Genomic DNA, 23,524 nt, shown 5'->3' on the forward strand with positions numbered 1-23,524 from the left:
ATATATATTTATTTATTTATTTATTTTATTTTTTTAGACAGGGTTTCACTGTGTAGCCCTGGCTCTCTGGAACTTGCTATGCAGACCACTAGGCTGGCCTGGAACTCACAGAGATCCACCTGTCTCTGCCTCCTTAGTGCTGGGATTAAAGGCATGAGCTACCACGCCCAGTTTCCCAGCTGACCTGAACTCACTACGTAGACCAGGCTGGTCTTGAACTCACAAGGATCCACCTGCCTCTGCCTCCGAAGTGCTGGGATTAAAGGAGTGCGCCACCTTGCCTGGCTATATTCTAAAGATATTTTAAAAAATTTTAAACTTAACACAAAAATTCAATAAAAATGTATAATTTTAAAAAGATTTATGTGTATGTGGAGGTATGCCACATGTGCAGAGGCCTGAAGAGGAGATGGTGTGACAGGCAGTTGTGAGCTGCCCAACTTGGTTACTGGGAACTGAACTCTGGTCCTCTGGAAGAAGAGGAAGTGCTCTTAACCACCGAACCCGGTCCAGTCCCCTCCAAAGGTATTTTATAAAGTTATTCTTCCCTTAAGTCAAAGCCATAGAAACACAAGGCCATATTTTTATGATAAAATATGTGCCCAAATGACTATGAATAAATGCTGTGGCACTAGTAATATACTCTGGAAATGAACTGTTAAAGCACACGCCTGCATTGATCTTATCAATACAATGTATCTTCTAAAATCACTTTTTTTCCCAGTTATAATAACAAACAACAATATCTAAATCCCAAATACCACTGATTTCATACTAGTAAGGAGGAATGAAGAGCTATTCATTTTTTGCCTTCAAATGTTTTGTCTTTTAAATTGTGTGTGTATATATCTGTGCTCATGTGCGTGCATGCAGAGGCCAGAGGGCAGCATTGTGTGTCTTCTTTGATCACTCACTCTCCACTTTATACTTTGATTCAGGGTCTCTCACTAGGACCTGGTGCTAACCCATTTGACTAAACTGGGTGACCAGCAAGCGCCAGGGATCCTCCTGTCTCTGACTGAAATAATAAAGTTTTGGGGTTACAGGTGCATGCTGCTAAGCCTGGCTTTTTACATGTGTGCTGGGGATCAGAGCACAGTCCTCAAGTTTGAGTAGCGAGTACTTTACTCCTTGAATGGTGTTTTTAGTTATGAGTGTTTACTAAAAGATCAAATAGTTGCTTTCAGGGCTGGAGAGATGACTAAGAGGTTAAGAGCACGGCTGTTCTTGCAGAAGACACAGGTTCGAATCCCAGCACCCACGTGACAGCTATCAATCGTCCTGTAACTCCAGTTCCAGGGGATTTGATGGCCTCTTCTGTCCTCCACAGGCGCTGCATGATACAGGCACATTTACATACACACAGGCTTAACACTCATACACACAAAATTTTTTTAAAAGATAGCTGCTTTTTGGGCATGGTGGCCCACACCTTAAATCCCAGCATTTGAGAGGCAGAAGCAGGTGATGTCTGTGAGTCTGAGGCCAGCCTGGTCTAAATAGTGAGTTCCAGGCCAGCTGGGCTACAGGGAGACTCTATCTCAAAAAACCCAAATTAATCAATTAATTAAAAAATAAAAATAGCTGCTTTCTTCTCTGACCCTTTTGCATATATATTTTTTTTCTTTTTGAGGACAGGGTGTCCCTGGAGCTGCAGCTGGCCTGGAACTCACAGAGATCCACCTGCCTCTGCTTCTGAGTGCTGAGATTAAAGGTGTGTGCCACCACACCTGGCATAAAATTGTATAAAAGTGAATTTTTTTCCCCCCTGTCTGCTTTATCCTAGAAGTCTATATAAGGCAGTCTTTGGTCCAGAGAATGTTAGGGCTAATTCCTGGAAATTTCAAAAAAGCTGTTTTCTACAAAGATTCTGTAATAGGCTCTAGCTCTGTTCCAACGATTGCAGTATCCTGTGATCTGTCATAGAGATTCATTTGGGGACACTTCCTATTGTACCTATTCCAGAAGTCTCCTGGGTTGTTGGTCAGCATGCAACTTGTGACACCACCACACCACCCACACACTCCTGTCCCATGTAGATGCTCTTCAAGTGGATGCCCTTCTAGGTCAGGCTACCAGAGGGGATAGGCCAATGGAAATGTGTGCTGAACCCTGGCTTGGCCATGATCCCAACACCAACCTCTCTGTCTCAGCTCTCCATTTATCTAACACTTAACAACAACGGCACCCACAGCATCTGTGCTGTCTGAAATGAAAGTAGACACCATGTGTGTTGGGACAGTGCCCAGGCTACTCTAAGTCCTCTATAAATGTTAGCTGGTATGTATGTATGAAAATATAGTAAATTTAATCTGAAGTTAATGGCAGTGTTTGTGTGTGTGCACATGTGCACACACGTACATGTGTGTGCGTGTGAGCATGCGTGAACTTGAGGAAGCTGAGGACAACCTTAAGCGTCACTCCTCAGGGTCCATCCACCTTGTTTTTTGAGATTGGATCCCTCACTGGTCCAGGGCTTGCTGATTACAATAGGTGGCTGGCTAGTGATTGCCTGTCTCTACCTCTCCAGAGCCGGGATTACAAACATATACCACTGTGCCCCTAGCTTTTTTTTGATTTTTCAATGTGGGTTCTGGGGATCAAACTCAGGTCCTTGTACTTGCACAGGCAACATGTTATCAACTGAGCTATGACCACATCCCATGGCAGTGTTATAAAGGACAGAAAACTGATGCTTTAAAATCTGAATTAGACAGTTTGTATTCTAAAGCACGCACAAATCTGTACCAATTAAATACAATATAGTTGAAAGGGGATATAAATTACAGTTTTTTGTTGTTGTTTTAAAACAGACGATGGTAAATACTACAGTCAGCTCACTATACACACAAATCATGAACAGCAGCTTTTCAATAAAATCTCCAACATCTCACTCACTGATGCTAAGAACTTGAAAAGGTACATCAGGCTGCATACAAGCTCTCTCGCTTTCTCTCACAACACACATGAAGCTGTACAGAGAGGTCAATTGTACAGGCATCTACAGAACAGGTACATAAAATACTTTTGTAAAAATCCCACACATAATTCTACACTGTCTCTGCTCGGAGAGCTTTGCAAATGAAGAAATGAAACGACGTGCTCTGTATTCAGTTCCCTCAAAGAAGGTGATGTGTGAACCTGTGAACTGTGTAGCTCAGCCCATCTCTTTAGCATTCTTCAGAATCAAGCGAAACAGCAAAACCACACCACCACAAAAAACTACCCATCAGAAAGGAACCCATAAAGAACCCCCAAATCAAGACTCTTTCCCCCAGCACCCCACCTCCCGGTACTCTGTTGTATTTGGTTATTGTAATACTGCCCTGTTCACTCCACTAGCTTGGATGAGCTGAACAGGTTATGGGAAATGCTGGGCTGGAGTTGGAGCCCCAGGCATTGTCAATGGTCAAGGTCAAGTCAGCAGGTGTCAGGCCAGGTGGAAGACCGAAGGTTATGGATGGCTGTGAGATTTCTCAGTGTGCTTAGGGAATGGGACAGAGAATGGCAGCACGTGGCTTGGTGGCCGAGGGCAGCATGGCACCAGACTTACAGTCAGATATAGACGCTCACACACAATAAGAGTGACAGTAAAAATGTTCAGTCTTGTGGAAGTTCTTTGGTTATAAAGAACAGCGTCTGTAACCTTTCCTGTACAGAGGGATTTGGAACCTCATTCTTAGGTGATAAAAGAGCTTTTCATCTGTTCATGTAAAAGCTATCACCCAAGTTGCTTTGTAACGAAGTCCAGTACCTTGTGATTTTGGACAAATCACTTATCTGCATTTTAGTGTGCAGCCTTGTCTGCCTCTAAATAGACATACTATAGATACACAATTCATATACATAATATATATTATTTATATAAAAATCAGAGCATTGACTCGAGAGTCGACAGTAAGAATTGATGAAAATTGTACAAGAACAAAGTTTGTTAGAGTCTGTGGAGGTCTCTACACGGTGGGGACGTGTAGGAAGTGCAAACGAAAATACTGTCAGTCAAGCCAGGATTGCAGTTCTCTTGTTTTCTGGAAAGAGCAGGGGCTGTGATTCACCCATGTGACAAAGTGCTGCTTCTCCCACTGGGGAAGGGAAGTGCAGGGCGCCCCCCATGCTGGTCTGAGGTCAGGCTGGATTGCAGTTGTCTGAAGACGCAGGTGCTTTCCCAGGGTGACCAGTGAATAGAGCTGCCAAGCTGGGTCCAGCAGACACCTGATGCCGCCTACCGTGTGGCTGTGGCTCCCTGGAATACAGAAGCTGTTGAATGCAAACCCCTAGTCCCCAGCTTCCCACCTCCACACATGGCCCACCCTCAAAGCAGCTTTCTGAAGGCTTAAGCCAGACTGTATTATAGAAAACAGTTCTAGAATTCGGTGTGCAAGGGAGATACCTGTCCCAGGGGAGGCGTCTGTAGAAAGAGATCCATGTTCTGAATAATTTCAGGACTAAAACTAAAAAATTTTACAAAGAAAGTTCTCAGACTTTTGCTTTCCTAGGAAAGCAATTAAACCTAGGACCTTATGCATGCTAGCTAAGTGAGTTATATCCTCAAGCCCTTCAAATAAATATATATGTATATTTTTTTACCGTATATGTACATTTGAGGTGTGTGTGTGTGTGTGTGTGTGTGTGTGTGTGTGTGTAGGCCAGAGGACATCGAGTGTCCTGCTCTATCATCTGTCACCTCATTCCCTTGACACAGTCTCTCTGAACCCAGAGGTCAGCATTTTGGTGGCTGCCAGGATCTGCCACTCTCTATGCCCTAATGCTGGGGTTATAGGCACATGTGGCCATGCCTATGTGTGTGCTGGTGCTCACAATTGCACAGCAAGTGCTTTTTCCTTTAAGCCATCCCCCAGACCTCAACTAACTTTAAAAAATTTTTTTTATTTATTATTTTTATCCTATGTGTATGTGTGTATTGCGTGCATGTAGGTAAGTGCGCCTGTGTCATGCAATGCCTGTGGAGAACAGTAGAGGCTGACAGATCCCCTGGAACTGGAGTTACAGACAGCTACTAGCTGCCATGTGGGTGCTGGGATTTGAACCTGGGACTTCTGCAAGAACAACCAGTGTTCTCAACCGCTGAGCCACCTCTCCAGCCCTCAAGTAACTTTTTTTTAAAAAACATATTTTATTTCTTATTTTTATTTTATGTGTATGGGTGTATTGCCTGCATGTCCTTGGAACTGGAGTTAAGGGACAGCTCGTAGCCGCCATGTGGGTGCTGGGAATTGAACCTGAGTCATCTGCAAGAGCAGTCAGTGCTCTTAACCACTGAGCCATCTCTCCAGCCCCTCGAGTAACTTTTATACTAGCAAAACAACATTAAAATCAATATATAGACTGGGAGCATTGCTCCTGAGCAGAGCAGCTGCCTAGCATGGAACTGGAGTTAAGGGACAGCTCGTAGCCGCCATGTGGGTGCTGGGAATTGAACCTGAGTCATCTGCAAGAGCAGTCAGTGCTCTTAACCACTGAGCCATCTCTCCAGCCCCTCGAGTAACTTTTATACTAGCAAAACAACATTAAAATCAATATATAGACTGGGAGCATTGCTCCTGAGCAGAGCAGCTGCCTAGCATTCAAAAAGCCCTGGGTCTGATTCCCAGCACTGCAAATATAGCAAACCTGAAAAACTGAAATATTAATGCAAAATTGTTTTTGTACATGTGTGTTGTATGCATATGCACATGTGTGAGGGTGTCCATGTGTGCAGGTGTGTGCTACACAGTGAGACCCTGTCTCAAAATTAATACCAGAAACAAAACAAAAAAATCACAAACCCAAAACCCAACCTCCAAAACAGAAAAGCAAACACAAACCAAACCAAACCAAGCGGAATGGGAAAGGGGAGAGATGGTGGTACTTCAAAATAGAGGGTTTAGAAGCTGGAAATATCTCATTTACTTTTTGTCAGTGAAATCTTTTTTTTTTTTTTTTGGTTTTTTTGAGACGGGGGCTCCCTGTAGCCCTAGCTGTCCTGGAACTCACTATGCAGACCAGGCTGGCCTTGAACTCACAGAGATCCGCCTGCCTCTGCCTCCCGAGTGCTGGGATTAAAGGCGTGTGCCACCACGCCACCACATCCAGCTATGAAATCTATTTTGAAGATTAATATTGTAAACCATCCTGGGTCACATCCAAAGTCCAATTGCTCCTGAAACCTGCTGCTGCTGATGCACTTTTCCACTCATGGGCACCAAGTTGATATATATAAAATCGATTCTACACTGTTAGGTTTTTTTCTCCTAATATTTTAATATTTCTGAAATATCTGTTTCCTATAGTTACTGATAATTTTTTGTGGTGCTAGAGATACAACCCAAAGCCTTGAATGTGCTAGGCAAGCATTTTACCTTTGAGCTACACATCCAGCCCACCCCTCTGTGTGTGTCCGTGTCCGTGTCCGTGTGTGTGTGTGTGTGTGTGTGTGTCCGTGTGTCTGTGTATGGGTGTGTGTGTTTGTGTTGTGTGTGTGTGTGCCTGCATACCTGTGGTCAATGTCAAGTGTTCTCTCTGTTGCTCTCCACCTTATTTTTTGAGATAGGATCTGAATGTGAAGCTTACCATTTCTTCTAGTCGGGCTACCCAGGAAGCCCTGAGATCTGTCTGTCTCTGTCCTACCTCCCTGTCCAGAGCTAGGGTTACAGATGAGCAACACCATGATTAGCTTTTATGTAGGTGCTACGGATCCAAACTGGGGTTCTCATGTTTGCACAGCAAGAATTTTACCCACTGGGCCATCTCCCTAGTCCTATTTTTAATTTCTAAAAAATATTATGGTCTGTTTACTATTGCTAATTTGATCCTTTTTAAGTGTTCTATTATTTTTGTTTTATGTGCAAGAACATATTGCCTGCATATGTTAAGTGCACTGTGTCGTGCAGTGCCCTCGGAGGTCAGAAGAGGACGTTAAATCCTCTGGAAATGGAGTTACAGATGGCTGTTAGCCTCCATGTGGGTGCTGGGAACCGAACCTGCGTCCTCTGCAGCAGCAGCCAGTGCCCTTAACCACTGGGCCATCTCTCTAGTCCCTGTTTATCTTTTCTTAATGATAGAAAACTAATGAAGAATATGGTAATCAAAGGAAGCATAGATCTGATGAAATAGGTAGATGCTACCAGATTACTTTGGGCTAGCCAACAGGGAGCAAACCCAAAGATTAGCTGATCCTTATCCATCAGAGTACTGAATCCAACATCAACCCATCTGCCTGTCTGTTAAAACATCCTCGCTTCCGCTCTGGCTCCTAAAGCAGAGCTGTTCTCTCACAGCTAGCGAGCAGAACAGGTTGAGCTTGCTACCTACAGAACCCCTCTTCCTTTCCATAAATATCTGAATGAGGCTTTCCTACAAAGGTCACAGTGGTGAGGGACTTCTTCGGGCTGGTGTCCAGTTAGTTGTGCTCACTGAGACTGCCTCTGGGAATGATTACCTGGTCATTCTCTAGCTTGGAATGCAGCTGATCAACTCCGGGTCCATCCGGGACACTCTTACAGCCTGCTTGATTTGGTAGATCCCTCCTGGAGGGCTCTCCAATGGAACAGTCTGTCAAACCATCGAAGTCTTTGCCATCTGACACACCCATGAACTCTGTGAAGAAGTGGTCCTCCAGGATGTTGGTGATGTGCTCTACTGTCACTTCTCCTGGGCAGAACTCTCTGACTGGTTGGCCTTTCCTGCTGGGGCCAGCATCCAGTTCTGAACATGAAACTGTCCTGCATGGCATTCTGGAGTTTCTCTCAGGGATGCTCTGGGGTGATGGGCTCCCTTTGGGTAAGGCACTGTTTTCTCGGAGTGGCACGGTGAATACCTGATCTCTCCCTAAGCCTCTTTCTACTTCTGCTGGCTCTTTGTTTGAAGATGGTCTGAAGTCAGGTGCAAGAGACGGTCCAGAATGCTCACTGCAGTCAGCCTCCTTCATCGGTGTGGCGAGCTGGTCTGAGCTGTCGCTGGAGGGAACTGCCATGTCAGACAGAGTGGCGTTGGACGCACTGTGGGAGAAGTAGCCACTGGTAATACTGCTGGTGGTAGGGCTACGAGACACCTCCTTCTCCAAGACCCGGGAGTTTGTCAGATCTGCTTTAGAAGAAAGCCACTCCCGGCTCTCCAAGCTGGCATTGTAAACACTGAAGTCAGCAAACTCCACAGGTACATAAGGCTGTGAACTCATCATCTTCCTGTTCATGGCTTCCAGCTCACTTTCCTCCTCTTCAGAGTCCTAAGAAAGGAAGTCAGGGCCAGTCATTAGCTCCTTACAGCAGCTGATGGAGACACACTCTAAACACCTACTAGTGATGGCATTCCTGTTCCCATGCTCCCTCCCTCTTCCCTCACTGTTTTTACATGTAGTCCAGGCTGGCCTTGAACACCTGCTCTTTTTGCCTCTACCTTCCATATGCTGAGAATATAGGTGTGTCTTACCACACCTATCCACCCTTTCCTTCCTTCCTTCCTTCCTTCCTTCCTTCCTTCCTTCCTTCCTTCCTTCCTTCCTTCCTTCCTTCCTTTCCCCCTTTTTTTTGAATTAGGGTCTTACTATGTAGCACTGGCTAGCCTGGAACTCACTATGTAGATAAGGCTGGCCCCATCCTGTTTCTGTCTCCCAAGTACTGGAATTAAAGACATGCACCACCACACCTGCTCTGTCTTTCCTTTTTTAAAAAATATTTTATTTATAGCTGGGCATGGTGGCACACGCCTGTAGTCCCAGCACTTGGGAGGCAGAGGCAGGCGGATCTCTGTGAGTTCAAGGCCTGCCTGGTCTACATAGTGAGTTCCAGGCCAGCTGGGGCCACAGGGAGACCCTGTCTCAAGAAGACCCAAAAAAATTTTTTTATTTATTATATTTATTTTATGTGTACGAGTGTATTGCCTAGATGTATGTAAGTGCACTCGTGTCCTGCAATGCCCACAGAGCTCAGAAGAGGCTGTTGGATCCTCTGGAACTGGAGTTACGAATGGTTGTTAGCTGCCATATGGGTGCTGGGAAATTGAACCTGGGTCCTCGGCAAGAGCAGCCAGTGCTCTTAACCACTGAGCCAACTCTCCAGCCCCAGTTCTGTCTTTCTTAAGTTTGGTTAAATCTTGTCATCTATTGTAGACACACGTATATTATTCTCAGAGACTTGTGATTATAAACCTATTGCTGCCTAATAGGAAAGCATTTATTTCTTTTGTGTTCCCTCAATACCCATTAGAAGGCTGTCTACCCCTGGTTTAAAAAAAAGAAAGACATTGAAGGGAGGTGGGCTTTTCATTGATTATTCAATTCCTGTCAGCAGAGACATCTTTTGTTTTCTCAGCTGGAGAGCAGAGCATGGCCTGCCTGGGCTGGAAGATGCTGCTGTGTTCCGTCTTACACGCTTTGCTTTGGGAAGCCAAGTATAGGAGATCAGGGTCTTTTGTGAAAGTGCCTAACTAATTTATGAGGATGGTAAGAAGACCCCAGCAGCAGAAGGATAATGAACAGGACCAGTATTTCAGGAAATACTCTAACATTAAAAAATGCTAATTGTCTCGTTTCCTAGAAAACAAGGAAGGCAGAGATGAGTATAAAGAGAATTCTCCAGCATTAGGTAGCTTGGGAACTTTGTAAAGGTTGATAAATATGCAAAAGTGGGTCTTAATCTCTGCCAAGCAATGGATATACTTATTTTATTTTAGAAATTATTTAAAAATATTGAAAATTTAAAAAAATTTTCAAGGATTATTTATTTTTATTTTATGTGCATGAGTATTTTGGCTGCATGTTACGTAAATATACCTACGCATGCAATGCCATGGCAGTCAGAAGAGGGTCTCAGATCCCCTGGAACTGGAGTTACAGATGGTTGTTAGCCATCATGTGGGTGCTGGGAACCACACTCAGGTCCTCTGCAAAAGCAGCCAGTGCTCTTAATCACTGAGCCATCTTTTAGAGTTTAAGTCCAGCCTAGGCTATATGAGATTCTCTCTCTGTCTCTCTCTCTATCACTTTAAAAAATAATTTAATTTTTGAATAGCTTTAAAACTGTAACTGAGGACTGGAGTTGCACTCAATGATGCATGCTTAGGACATGAAGGCCCTGGGTTCAATCCTCAGAACTGTTCTCCCCCGAAAAAGTGAAGCTGAGTGTGGTGGCACACGCCTTTAACCCCAGCACTTGGGAGGCAGAGGCAGGAGGATCTCCGTGAGACGGAGGCCAGTCTGGTCTACAAAGTGAGTTCCAGGTCAGCTGGAGCTATAGGGAGACCCTGTCTCAACAAAACAAAACAAAACAACAAAACAAAACAAAACAAAACAGGTGAATATAAATTAGTTGAAGAAATTAGCAATCTTAATTCCTTTGCTACTTCAAGGTAAATATGAAACAACAGTGAAAAAGTTTCTGAAGTCAAACAAAAACTTTAGAAAACCCACCGTGCTTTTACATCTTTACCTTTTAAAATTAAATAGCTGGTTTTTTTTTTGTTTGTTTTGTTTTTTTAAAGTGGGTTGAGTTAGGTGGCTCCATGAGTAAAGGTGGTAACAGCCAAGCCTGATGACTTGAGTTTGATCCCTGGGTCTTTCATGGTGGAAGGAGAAAACCAAGTCCAAGTTGTCCTCTGACCTCTATACATGCACCATGGCATGGGTACACACACATGTGCATGCATGCATGCATGCGTGCATAAATAAATAAATAAATAAATGCAATAAAAGTGTTTTTTTGTTTTTTCTTTTAAGTCGATGGGGGCTGGGAGGCATATACTCAAGGCTCTGGGTTCCATCCTAGTCCCAGAAAACACTCAAATCTCGGGAGGGGTGATGGCTTAGCAGCTATGAGTACTGGCTGCTCTTGCAGAGGAATAGGTTTGGTTCCCAGTACCCACATGGTGGCTAACAACCATCTTTAACTCCAGTTCAAGGGGGTTCAACTTTCTCTTCTGGCTCCGGTACACACACCGTACACTCGCATACATGCAGGCAAAACACTCATACAAATAAGTGAATGAATAAATAAATAAACAAATAATCAAACCAAACAAAGCAGTGGATGGCAGTGGATGGGCTGGACTGTTCCTTCCCTGGGCTGAGATGCTGGTAAAGGAGCTGAGACTAGACAAAACGGTCTCGATCAGTGGCCTTTTCCTGTAGTTTTAGATTTACTAGTCATCATATTTAGGCTAAAAATCAAATTTCAAGTGTTCATACTCCTTATATTTCTTTTTTATTTAAGGTAGCAAACATAACATTGCTTTCCTAGCCCAAGAGTACTGGACACAATTAGTTATTTTTTAAAAATTGTTGCAAGGAAAGCAATTTTGCAGATGAGAATTAGTGGTCCAGGCCTTCTGTCTTTCTAGAATATTTCTTGCTGAATGAGATAAGCCGATGTGATGTGAGTTGAATACGGAGAAATAGGTAGGAACGTACCAAAATGGACTTAGAAAACCGGAAGGATCTATGAACTTTGGGAGATGAGGCTAACATGGGCAGAGACACAGCACTTAGGGAGGGGAAATGACCAGCACTCCCAAGTGGAAAGCCAGGGGCATAGCTAGAAAAAACTCGAGATATTAAATATTTTCTAACATTAAAAACAGACAAAGTTTATTGAAGTACTGCCTTCAAGGAGGGATAAAAAAGGAGGGTTTTGATGGCTTAAAATGTGTGAAGGGAGTTTAGTATTTTTATTTATTATGATTATTTTTGGTCTTTTTGAGACAGGGTGTCCCTATAGGCACAGCTGGCCTAGAACTCACTATGTAGACCAGGCTAGCCTTAAACTCAACAGAGATTCACCTGCTTCTGCCTCCTGAGTGCTGGGATTAAAGATGTGCGCCACCATCCTGGCTGGAGAGATGGCTCAGTGGTTAAGAGCACTGACTGCTCTTGCAGAGGACCCAGGTTTGATTCCTAGCACCCACATGGCAGCTACGAACTGTCCTTGACTCCTGTTCTAGGGGAATTTGAAGCCCTCTTCTGACCTCTGAGGCATTGCATGACATGGGTACACTCACATACATGCAGGCAATACATTCATACACATAAAATAAAATATTAAAAACAAAAGATGTGCGCCACCACATCTGGCATTTATTACTAAATCTTACAAGGACACTGAACTGAGCACCTTCTTCCAAATGTGTTAAGGGCAGAGAGTTAAAATCAGACCTGAAAGTGGGTCACAAGGCAAATCTCAAGTTTCTCTATAGCTGTCCTCTTCATGATTTGATTTTTTTTCAATTTAGCTTACTCAGGTCTGTTTACTTATAGACTGAACACTGCGCTTTAAGAACAAAGACTAAAGCCCATTATCAAAGCAGTGACTCTCTGCAGAAGTTTTTGTCAATGAATGTGATTTCCATTCCCACTGCAATCAGGTCATGGTGGGTTACCAGGATGGCCTATGTTCGGGGCTGTGACTGCCAGGGCTCCCAGCACTTCCGGGCACAGTCTTAGGGGCTGGGAAGCACTTGGAGTCACTGGCAGGTATTCAGTTTCCTGTTTGCAGTAACTGTGAAACCTGGGGCAAATTACTCACTAATTCTAGACTTTTGCTTCTTCAGTGGGGTAAGAGGAATAAGCCACATGTTGTCCATGCAAGACCAGAGTGGGGTGAGGGAATTGGGCTGGCTTTCTTATTGCTATTCTCTGTGTGTCATGACTTAGAAAGATGAAATCAAAGCTGGCCATGGTAGTGCACATCTGTAACCCCAGCTACCCAGGAGGCCGAAGCAAGAAGATTGCAAGTCTGAGGCCTGCCTGGGCTACACGGCAAGTTCAAAGTCTCGGTAATTCAGCAAGACCTTGTTTCAAAATAACAAAAACTAGGGACTGAAGAGATGGCTCAGCAGTTAACGGCACAGGCTGCTCTTGCAGAGGACCCAGATTTGATTCCCAGCACCCACATGGCTGCTAATAACTATCTATAACTCCAGTTCCAGGGGATCCATGCCCTCTTCTGGCCTCTGCAGATATTGCATAACATGGGTGTAGGCACAACACTCATACACATTAAAAAAAAAAAGCAACTGACAAATGGAATAAATTAGTGCAATAGCCTTAGAGACACAGTGTGCCCAGCAACTAGTTCTCTAAGGAGAGTAGAGTCAGATTTCTCAAGGCTGACCCTGGCAAGAAAAAGGCTATCATTTAACCCCGCTCAGCAACTGGACTTCATGGTGTATTTGGTCATGCACAGCCTAAGTGCTGCTGGAGATGTGTTGGATCAAGAGAACCTGGTTCCGTCCTACACCTTGCTCGCCAAGATGGACTTGGACTTTATTCTAAGCTCTTTACAGGAAAGCGAAGAAAGGAATTAAAAGCTGTGTTAACCATGCCACCATGCACTGGTGCCTCCAGAACGGGCATCTGACCATTGCTGGAGGGTGTTGGATGAGAACGAATCGTTTGTATCTACATATCCCAGGGATGAGAGTCATGTCAATGTATAGGCAGACTCAGTCAGAAGCAAAGAGAGATGATCTGAGGGGTCATCACAAGCCACCAGCCCTTTATCCCCACCCAGTGGGCATCCTTAACTGCACAGGGGATGATGATCTAAGTAGGGGATCGCTCATTAAGATTCGTGGAAGTGATGGAGCAGTTGCTGGCATGCACCCCCCTTTTCCATCAAAGTTAGGTGGACAACAAGAACTTAGAAATGGAAGGAGATGAGTTCTTCCCTGTGTTAAGTACAAGGAGTTACTTCTTAGACCCATTTGCAGCTCAGCATGCAGATGGGTGGCCAACTGCAGGTCCAGATGAAGATGCAGTTAGTGTTTGCACAGCAGCAGCACTAATGGATCTCACACTAATGCACCCATGAATGGATCTGACCCTGTTCAGCAGGGAATGAGACTCCCCACACTGCCCAACACAGATCATAGGCAGCAGTAAGCAGCCTCCTCTCGCCCCCGGCTGGTTTTGTTTTTTTAAGTTTCGGAAGCCACAGGAGTGTGAAAGGGAGACACAAAATCACAAAGTTCATTCCAGGCCTGCAAACTGAAAAATTTTAAATTTTTTAAAAATTGAGGTATAAAGTTGAAAGTACCTGGTGTACAATGAAAAATACCTCAAATGTATTATATAATTTCATTTATGATTTCTGAGACAGAGTCTCACTACACAGATCAGGCTGGCTTTGAACTTGTGATCCTCCTGTCATTGCCTCCCAAATGCTGGGATTACAGGTGTGCACTACTACCCCCAGCATTTGGAAGGTAGAATTTAAAAATCCATGCGGGAGGGAGGAATGCAGTGTTGCAGGTAGAGTTCCAACCAACTTGTGGGGAGATTCAGATGATTCACCCTAACAGCAAGGATGAGGGCAGTCAGGTCGGAATACATCTTGCCAGGTAATTAGCAATGCTACCTGAGCTGGGGGCGGGGCGGGGGGATCGATGACGATGGACAGCAGAGCTGCTACAAGCTACATGGCTGACTTGGCGGTAGCATCAGGCAACATGAAAAAGCTTTCGCATCTCCTCCAGCTAAGAGAAGGATTACTTACGCCAAGTAACTGCAATTCCTCTAGGTAGATTAACTTCAGAATCTGGACAATACGCATAGGCACATTAGAAAGATTTCAGTATTAGTTCAAGTGATCTTTTTGTCACGCTTTCCTTATAATGACCAGACTCAACAAAGGTGCCTCTTCCCCATTAGCTAAGGACACTTAAGACTACATGGAATTGAGCTTGAATTAGACAGAACGAACGCTTAGTAAAAATCACAGGGCAAGGCAACATTCATGCAAAAATCTCATTACCCAATCACGTTTCATTTTAAGAAGTCAAGATTCAACATGTGTTATAATTTCTCTGAAGGCATTCGGAAGACAGCTTGTGAAAGGGCTTTAAACCCACCACCAGGCAATATGACAGGAATGGTTTCAGAACTTACAATCTTCTTCTCACGTTTGCTACTGTGTTCTACTGGCATGCTGCTGCTATGGCTTCCTGAGGGTACAGTGCAGCCAGGGTTATGTGCCTGAGATGGAGACATGCTCTGTAAAGGTTAAGACACACAGATGCATCACACACAGAAGACGGTGACAGCCACAGTCCCTACTAAGTACATGCACGTTAGAAAAAAGCAACACTAACACTTTCATCACATGTGAGTAACGCAGTGGCCAATTTTGTGGGTTAAACTACTGGTGAAATATTACAGCACCACACACATTCTGTGGCAAGAAACATCATTAGTTTTCTCAGCAAACGAAAATGTAAAAGCCTTTGATGGTTTCAAAAATACCTATGGGCAAACTCTTCCTTACTTGAAAGATTTAAAAGCAACAAAAAGCCATTGATGCAAAGAAAACCACAGCAGTAAAAACCACCAGAATCTTCTACCATGGTCCTGTGTACTTGAGAAAGCAGTATCTGAGAATTGGATCCACACACTGATGTAATCCATGCATGTTTACACACAGCACCCAACAGAAGACTGCAAACCACTGTTCTCTGCAGACGACACCATTCCATGTTTTGCACAGTACACATAAGTCAAGCATTTACCTCTTGGCTGAGGAGAGGTCTTGCTTCGAGAGCTAGCGTTTTCTTATGTTCCTCTTTTACAGGCATTAGGGGTTTGAAAAACTTTGGCGGCTGAGGAGAGAATGCTTTAAAAGGGCTGACCGTTAAGGCATGAGGATTCTCCAACGGACAACCTGGGGAAGACAAAAAGGGCACAAGTTCACAGACAACAGAGCACTTTCACAGGTGCATAGGAGGCTTGGTTCCAAGCTTGGCGCAGCAGTGAGAGGTGACTGCATCATGAAGGCACCAGCCTCACCAATGGACTTCCACACTGATGAGTTCACAGACAAACAGGCCAAGATGGAGGAAGTACGTCACTGTAGGAGGGGTATGCCTTTGAAGGCTGTATCTTAACCCTCTGCCCCAAAGCAACAGAGCCAGCTGACCTTGGAGTGAGACCATGAACCAAAATAAATCCTTCTTCCTTTAAGTTGATGTTTCTCAGGTAGGACGTCACCGTGCTGGAAAGCTAACACTCCTGGCCATGGTAATATCTGATGTAACAGTGAAATTAATGTGCTAACATTTGGTTGGACATTCAACTAGACGGAAGCAAGAACAGAGCTAGTTGGATGGCGAGATGACTCAAGGGGTAAAAGTGCTTGCCACCAAGCCTGACACCATGAGTTTGAACCCCGTGACCCACATGGTGGAAAGAGAGCTGACTCCCCCCAAGTTGTCCTGTGACCTCCACATGTGCACTATAATGTGCACACTCACATACACACATCATGCACACATATACACAAAATAGATAAAATAAATGTAATTACAAATAAAAAAGAAAAAGGATAATCTATAAAGTCACAGCGTTTCTAGAGGGCTCATCAGTGAGACAGAATCACAAAGGAATTTTTTTACCCTCTTTTCAAACTCTAGCTCTAGTTCCACTTATTGGACCAAGTCCAGCTCAAGTCAACCTTTCACCTCTGAACTCCCAGAATCCTTATCGTCTGCACATATATTCTGACATTTATCACTGGATGTTCTATTTTTATATCTATTATTACTTCCATGCCTGTATCTTAAGATAGCAAACAGAAGCTCAGTGAATATACTCAGTGAATGATCACTATACAGATGTTCCCATCCGTCCCTTTTCCCTCAGGCCACCTGGCTCTATATGACTAAGCAAAGATAATTCTTTCTTGCTTGTTCTGATTTCTTATCTTGTTTGGCCCATTTCTCCTGTGTTCTTTTCCCAATTCTAACTACAGTGGAACTTGGTAGGAAAATATAAGATAGAAGGTGATAGCTGATTTACATTTCCATAGAATGCTGGTTTCCTCAAGGCCCTGGGAGACTGCATTTAGTTAATGATGCTCTCACTGATCCAATTCAGTTCTGCTATCATTTATTAACCTGCTTTGGTATCAGAGTCAGGTTTCCTTAGGCATTTCAGTGCAAAATGGTTACAGAGACAAATGTTCTTTTTGTTTGTTTGTTTTTGAGACAAGGTCCCACTATAGCCCCGACTGGCCAGCAATCTGCTATTAGCCCAGGCTGGCCTTGCTCTCAGAGAGAGCCACCAGCCTCTGCCTCCTAAGTGCTAGGATTAAAGGTGTGCACCACCATGCCTGGCTTACAGAGGTAAATATTCTTTTGATAAAGCAAAATAGACGGAGATTCACATGTGTGTCTCAAAGCCAGGTCAGAACACGATGTACTGAAAGTGATTTGGAGAATTAAAAATATGGGGGTATTTTTATGTGTATGTGTTTTGCCTGCATGTATGTAAGCGTACATATGTGTGCCATGCTGTTGGAGGCCAGAAGAGGGTGCTGGATTCCATGGAACTGTAGTTATGGATGGTTGGCCATCATGTGAGTGCTGGGAACTGAACCAAGGTCCTCTGAAAGAGCAGCAAGTACTCTTAACTACTGAGCCATTTCTTCAGTCCCTGATTTCAAGAATTTTAAGTAAGATACAGAAAGTGTTCTTTGGGCTAGGGAGGTAGCTCAGCACTAGAGTGTCTGACATTCATGAAGCCCTGGATTCAAACACACACACACACACACACACACACACACACACACACACACACACACGCACAATTATGTGTATATGCTGGATACAAAGCCAAGAGAAATCCAGTAAGTGAACATAATGTATTCTGGTTAAGAAAGGTTTTGGCTGGGCATGGTGGCGCACGCCTTTAAATCCCAGCACTTGGGAGGCAGAGGCAGGCGGATCCCTGTGAGTTCAAGGCCAGCCTGGTCTACATAGTGAGTTCCAGGACAGCTGGGGTTACAGGGAGGCCCTGTCTCAAAAAAAACCAAAAAAAAAAAAAAGGTTTTGATCATCTGCCTAAGCACAATTTCAGCTTCACGATCCATGAAAGACATCTTTGCAAACTGTTCCTAAGTAATTGAAAGAAATATCACTGAAAGCTGAAAGTAATCTCACCACTGCCTTCTTTGCTCCTCCGAGGCGAGTCCCTGGGTAAAGTTCCATAGCATGCGACATCTTGGTAACTGGAGCTGTGGTCACACACGTCTAACTGGTTCTCTGGCCAGCCCTGTGAGGTAAAAATATGGGTCAACTGCGATGGTATCACTCTAAATGGGAAAAGAAGCCCAGATCGCAGTTGGTTTTTTTAAAAGCCAGGGTCTTACTATGTAGCACTGGCTGGCCTAGAACTTGCTATATACCAGGCTGGCCTCAAACTCACAAAGATCTGCCTGCCCCTGCCCCCTGGGATTAAAGGAGTAAACCACCATGCACATGTTTTTATTTTTAAATATTTTATTGTTTAAATTTATGTGTATGAGTGTATTGCCTCCATGTATGTAAGCACACCCATGTTATGCAATGCTCGAGGAGGTCAGAAGAAGGTGTCAGATGTCCTGGAACTGGAGTTATGAATGGTTGTTAGCTGCCATGTGGGTGCTGCAAATTGAACATGGGCCCTCTGCAAGAGCTGTCAGTGCTCTTAACCTTTGAGCCACCTCTCCAGTCCATTTTAATTTTTTTAAAGGTTTATTTACTTTATGTGTGTGTGTGACTGAGTGTGTATATGTGCACCATGTTCATGCACATGCCTTTAGATGCCAGAAGGTATCAGATTCCCTGAAACTGGTGGTTGTAAACTGCTTGACGCGGTGCTGGGAATTGAACCTGGGTCCTCTGGAAGAGCAGCAAGTAGCAAGTGCTCTTAGCCACTGAGCCATCTCTCCAGCTGCCGTTTTTTTTTTAAATGGCAGTACCTGCTCTTTTTACTTTTGTTGAAAAATACCTCAAACATATCTGAAAGTGACGATTATAACAAGTACTATCAAAACCAAAGTTAGAAAATGTTAGCATTTTACTGCATTTTCTGAAGACTTAAAATCATTATGAATATAGTGAAATTGCTTTGGAAGCCCTGTGTTCCCATTCACCCACCTCCCTCTGCAGAAGTGACTACTTATACTAATTTGCCACATATCTAAGGTGCCTGGGTAATTAAAAGACCAAACTGAAACGCTTCCAAGAAGAAAAGGTTTCTATTCATAATTCTGCCTGGAAAGCAGCCCAGGCTGGGACTGAAGCTCCGTGGTGTGGCTTCTCGACACACAGCTGTGATTGTAAGCGTCTTTCTAAAAAATATTTTATTAATTATTTTTAAAATTTCTTTTTATTGATTTTTTTTTGTATTTCATACAGAATATCTCAAACAATCTTAATCATCTTTATACCCCCATCTCCACTGGCAACCCTCTAATAGCTCCCCACTGGACCCCATATACTCTGTCATCCCTGTTAAGGCCCACTGTGTCAAGTCAGTGTCCCCAGACGTTCCTCAGTATAAGTTCATCTACTGAGGTCTAGTCAGTCACTTTAGGAAGATCAGTTCTTCCTCATCCAGCAGTAATTAGTTGCCAATATTTCTTCAGCTAAGATTGGAGCCTGCTGTCCATTTCCCCAGTTCTATGCTGGATTTTTGTCTGTTTGAGTTTGCATGGGTCCAATGCATGTTGACACCATTGCTGTAGGTTCATATGAGCAGAGTCCCAGGAGCTTGTAAAACTCTATTTCCATATGGTCATGCACCTCCTCCCTGGCTCTCTTCTTTCAGGAAGATCAGCTCTTCTTTACCTAGCAGCAATCAGTTGCCAACATTCCTTTAGATAAGATTGGGGTCTGCTGTTCATTTTCCCAGTTCTATGCTGGGTTATTGTCTGCCTGAGTTTGCATGGGACTTGTGCACGCTGACACCATTGCCATAGAATCATATGAGCAGGTTCCCAGGAGCTTGTAGGACTGTTTCCATATGGTCCTGCACCTCCTCCTTGACTCTTATAATCTTATAATCTTTCCACCCCCTCTTCTGCGATGGTCCCTGAGCCTTGGGTGGGTAAAGTTTAATAAAGGAGTCCTGTCCATGGACCAGCATTCAGCTGACTCTTGATCTCTACACTTTGGCCATTTGTGACCTTTTGTGTTCCTGGCCCTCCGCTGCATGAGGGAGCTTCATTAATGAGAACTGAGAGATTCATCAGTGTCCTCTTCTTTTTATTTTATGTGTATGAGTGTATTGCCTGCATGTATGTAAGCACATCTGTGTCATGCAATGCCTAGAGAGGCCAGAAGAGGGCATCAGATCCCCTGGAACTGGAGTTGTTAGCTGCCATGTGGGTGCTGGGAATCGAACCTGGGCCCTCTGCAAGAGCAGTCAGTGCTCTTAACTGCTGAGCCATCTCTCCAGCCTCTGTAAGTTTCTTTAAAAAAATTTTTTTTTTGATTTTTTTTTTGAGATTGTCTCACTAATATAGCTTTGGCTGGCCTGGAACTCACTATGTAGACCGGGTTAATCTTGAACTCAGAGAGATCTGCCTGCCTCTGCCCCCCCCCCCCCAAGTACTGGGATTAAAGGCATGTGCCACCATACCTGGCTTGATTTATTTTTATTTTATGTATATGAGTGTTTTGCCTGCATGTAAGTGCAGCTTGTCATACAATGCCCACAGAGGCTAGAAGAGGCCATGGATCCTCTGGAACTGGAGTTATGGGTGGTTGTTAGCCACCATGTGGGTGTTCAGAACCAAATCTAGGTCCTTTGCAAGAGCAGCCAGTGCTCTTAACCCCACGCTATCTCTCCAGCTCCTGATGTGAAGTTTCAAATAGCTATAAGGGAGTGGCATATTTCGGGAGGAGCCTCTCCTACATCACATAAGCTTATTATACCTTACTTCAGCTTCTTGGGAGTTGCTGCCTTCAAGGACTAAAGTTTAAGTTTCTCAAGTACATAATCAAAAAATGTAAGAACACACTCTATTCTCAAGAACCTACTAGGCACTGATAACTTAGCTCATCCCTCTAGTACATACCTTATCATCTTCATCAAAGCCAGAGAGATCTGGCCGACTGGAAGAGACCTGGAAGAATTGAACAATATCAATGTGATTCAGGCATTTAAAACTCTTTTGTTCTTTTTTTGAGGTAGGGCTTCACAATGTAGCCCTTGCTGGCCTAGAACTTGCAGGGTCTGCTTACATCTGCTTGCTGAGTACTGGGATTCCAGGAGTACCCTACAGTGTCTATGAATTTTCTTTTTATTTTATAAATGTAATGCAGATACAACTAAAGCCTGCAAGACCTTCCCTTGTTCCTCTTTTCCCTTACCAAGAATAATGACTATTCTCAGTTTGGGGTTAGCGCCATACATATTTATGTAATTACACGTGTAAAGATCCATGAATAATAAATAGTACTACTCTGAGTATTTTATACTTCAAAAATGCTGTCTTACTACACATGGGCTTTTATAGTATAATTTTTTTGGTCCCATTCTCCTACTCATGACTATGTAGGAAGCTTGTAATACTTAAAAAAAAACACCTTTTTTTACATTTATTTTTTTAATAAGTGTGTGTGTGTGTGTGTGTGTGTGTGTGTGTGTGTGTGTATGCATGTGTGCCATAGCATGCGTGTGGATGTCAGGACAACTTTTAGGACTGTTCTCTCCTTTCATCATGTGGGTCCTGGGGACTGAACTCAGGTCATCAGGCTTGGCAGCAAGCTCCCTTACCCACTCAGCATCTTACCAGCCCTGGCTCTTCCTCTTAACAGCCTGTATTGGGCCCGGGTCAAGTGATAGCCATCTGTCTATCCTAACAGAGCGTTCCCGATGTAGGGTGGGGAACGGAGAACTCAGTGTCAAGGTCACCCACTGCTCTGGGCAAGCATCTAAGGCATCCTTTCTTCAGCTTGGTCACTAGGAGGTGACCTCTGGGCTGGAGGCCAGCAGAGGACGTCGGATCTCCTGGAACTGGAGTTACAGACAGTTTTGAGCTGCCATGTGGGTGCTGGGAATCGTACCTGGGTCTGGCTCTGCGAGAGCTCCCACTGCTCTTAACCACTGAGCCACTTCTCCAGCCCTAAAGATATTTTTTAAAACGAACATTTTCTAGGTCTTACAAAAATTCTGGCCATTTCCACATATTCCATACCTCTGTGATTGATGAAATCATTGAAATTCATGTCTTGAAATGTCATATGTGAGATAGAGTCTGACCCGCAGACACCTGTGAGGAGGAGCTTAGCTTCCTCATAGCATCTGGCTTTGGATCCCATACTACCAGCCGGCCATGGAAAGATGAACCTACACCCTAGGTGACTTCTATACTAGCGTTGACTCTGTGGGCCCGATCATCCCTCACCACCCATTCTTTCCCCCAGTGCCTGCTGTGATCTTTGCCTCCTGTCACAGGCTGCCCACAGGCTCTTTTGCCCTCTCACAGCTCAGAGGCTGCAGTTCCACATGCGGCCACATGAGGGTGATGCTAGGGCAGCCAAGGCCTCTGGGCAGGAAGGTGGGGTGTGTCCAGGCTGCTCGCTTCAGGAGGCACACGGGGATAGAATCTGATCCTCAGGAGCCTTAGACAGCTAGTATATACAGGACATTTCTGACCATGATGCAGTAACCTAGGCCCTGGAGGCCCCACCCATAGAAAATGTTAACTCTTTATTTTCTGGATTGTAGTGAGTACAAGAGACCCCAGAAAGGCCCAACTGGTGAAGGCTATTCAGCATAAGCAGCAAAAAGTATTCTAAGGTGCTATTTGGCACAGATTTAAAAAAAAAAAAAAGATTTATTTTTATTTTATATGTATGAGTGTTTTGCCTGCTGGCATGTAAGTGCACCCATGCATGCTTTGCCCACAGTGGCCAGAAGAGGGCATTAGATCCCCTGGAATTGGAGTTACAGATGGTTGTTAGCTGCCATGTGGGTGCTGGGAACTGAACCTGGGTCCTCTGCAAGAGCAGACAGTGCTTTTTCTGTAGCTTTCTTCCTTACTTTTTTGAAATAGGTTTCTCACTGAACCTGGAACTTGCCAGTGTGAGCTAGCCTAGCTGGTCACTAAGCTCCAGGGATCCACCTGTCTCTGCACCAGAGTACTGGGGTTACAGAAGCACACATGATACATACTATTTCACATGGGTGCTGGAGGTCCAAACTCAGCTTCTCATGCTTGTCCAGTAAGCACTTTACCTCCTGAGCCTTCTCTTGAACTCCTTGTTATCTATGCTCATGCTTGTGGTCAGAAGTGATCTGTATGCTAGTGAGTGTGAGTATCTGCTGTGTGGCCCACTGTAAGACAATTGTGAAGTTGGTAATCACTTTCTGGCAATTCTGAAGATCAGGAAGGGAAGGCAACCCAGGCTGTGTCTTTACTGTGCTGTGTCTCGGGGGACAGGGCTTTGAAGGCATCTCTGCACAAAAACTTGTCCTTGCTGCTAGAAGTTGTTTCTGTCAATGGAATTTTCTAGATGAATTGATTAAAAAAGAGAATTCAGCCAGCCATGGTCGAGCAGGATCTTTGACTTATCTTCACATAGGCAGAACTGGTAAAAGAAAGGAACCTGGGGCTCCTCCCAAGCCCATGTGACCCCTGAGGAACAGATCCTCAAACGACCTTAAGAGTAAAAATAAATTGGTTTATCTGAGCCAACTGTATGGCCTTAAACACCCAAAAGGAAAGTATAACCAAAGATTAAAGGGGCCAGTATAATTTCATAAGAGTCCATG

At 44.1% G+C, this 23,524-nt stretch overlaps 1 protein-coding gene across 7 annotated transcripts in view; it reads right to left on the reverse strand.

The window, feature by feature from the left end:
* Positions 1 to 2,699: 2,699 nt before the first annotated feature.
* Positions 2,700 to 23,524, reverse strand: part of Kif13a (kinesin family member 13A) — a 209,194-nt gene continuing 188,369 nt past the window's right edge. For 4 of the 7 annotated variants that reach the window (XM_029570383.1, XM_008847064.3, XM_029570386.1 and 1 more), the window contains 6 exons: positions 20,823 to 20,870; positions 17,920 to 18,031; positions 15,493 to 15,644; positions 14,876 to 14,980; positions 7,439 to 8,224; positions 2,700 to 4,243 (listed from right to left, as the gene is read on the reverse strand). In XM_029570383.1, coding sequence (XP_029426243.1) covers positions 4,223 to 4,243; positions 7,439 to 8,224; positions 14,876 to 14,980; positions 15,493 to 15,644; positions 17,920 to 18,031; positions 20,823 to 20,870 — 1,224 coding nt within the window. In that variant the 3' untranslated portion in view covers positions 2,700 to 4,222. The remainder of the gene's footprint in view (positions 4,244 to 7,438; positions 8,225 to 14,875; positions 14,981 to 15,492; positions 15,645 to 17,919; positions 18,032 to 20,822; positions 20,871 to 23,524) is intronic. The other 3 variants (XM_029570387.1, XM_029570385.1, XM_029570384.1) reach the window with 2 other exon arrangements.

This window comes from Nannospalax galili, unplaced genomic scaffold, assembly GCF_000622305.1.
Source record: "Nannospalax galili isolate Female #2095 unplaced genomic scaffold, S.galili_v1.0 scaffold923, whole genome shotgun sequence".
Taxonomy (NCBI): domain Eukaryota; kingdom Metazoa; phylum Chordata; class Mammalia; order Rodentia; family Spalacidae; genus Nannospalax; species Nannospalax galili.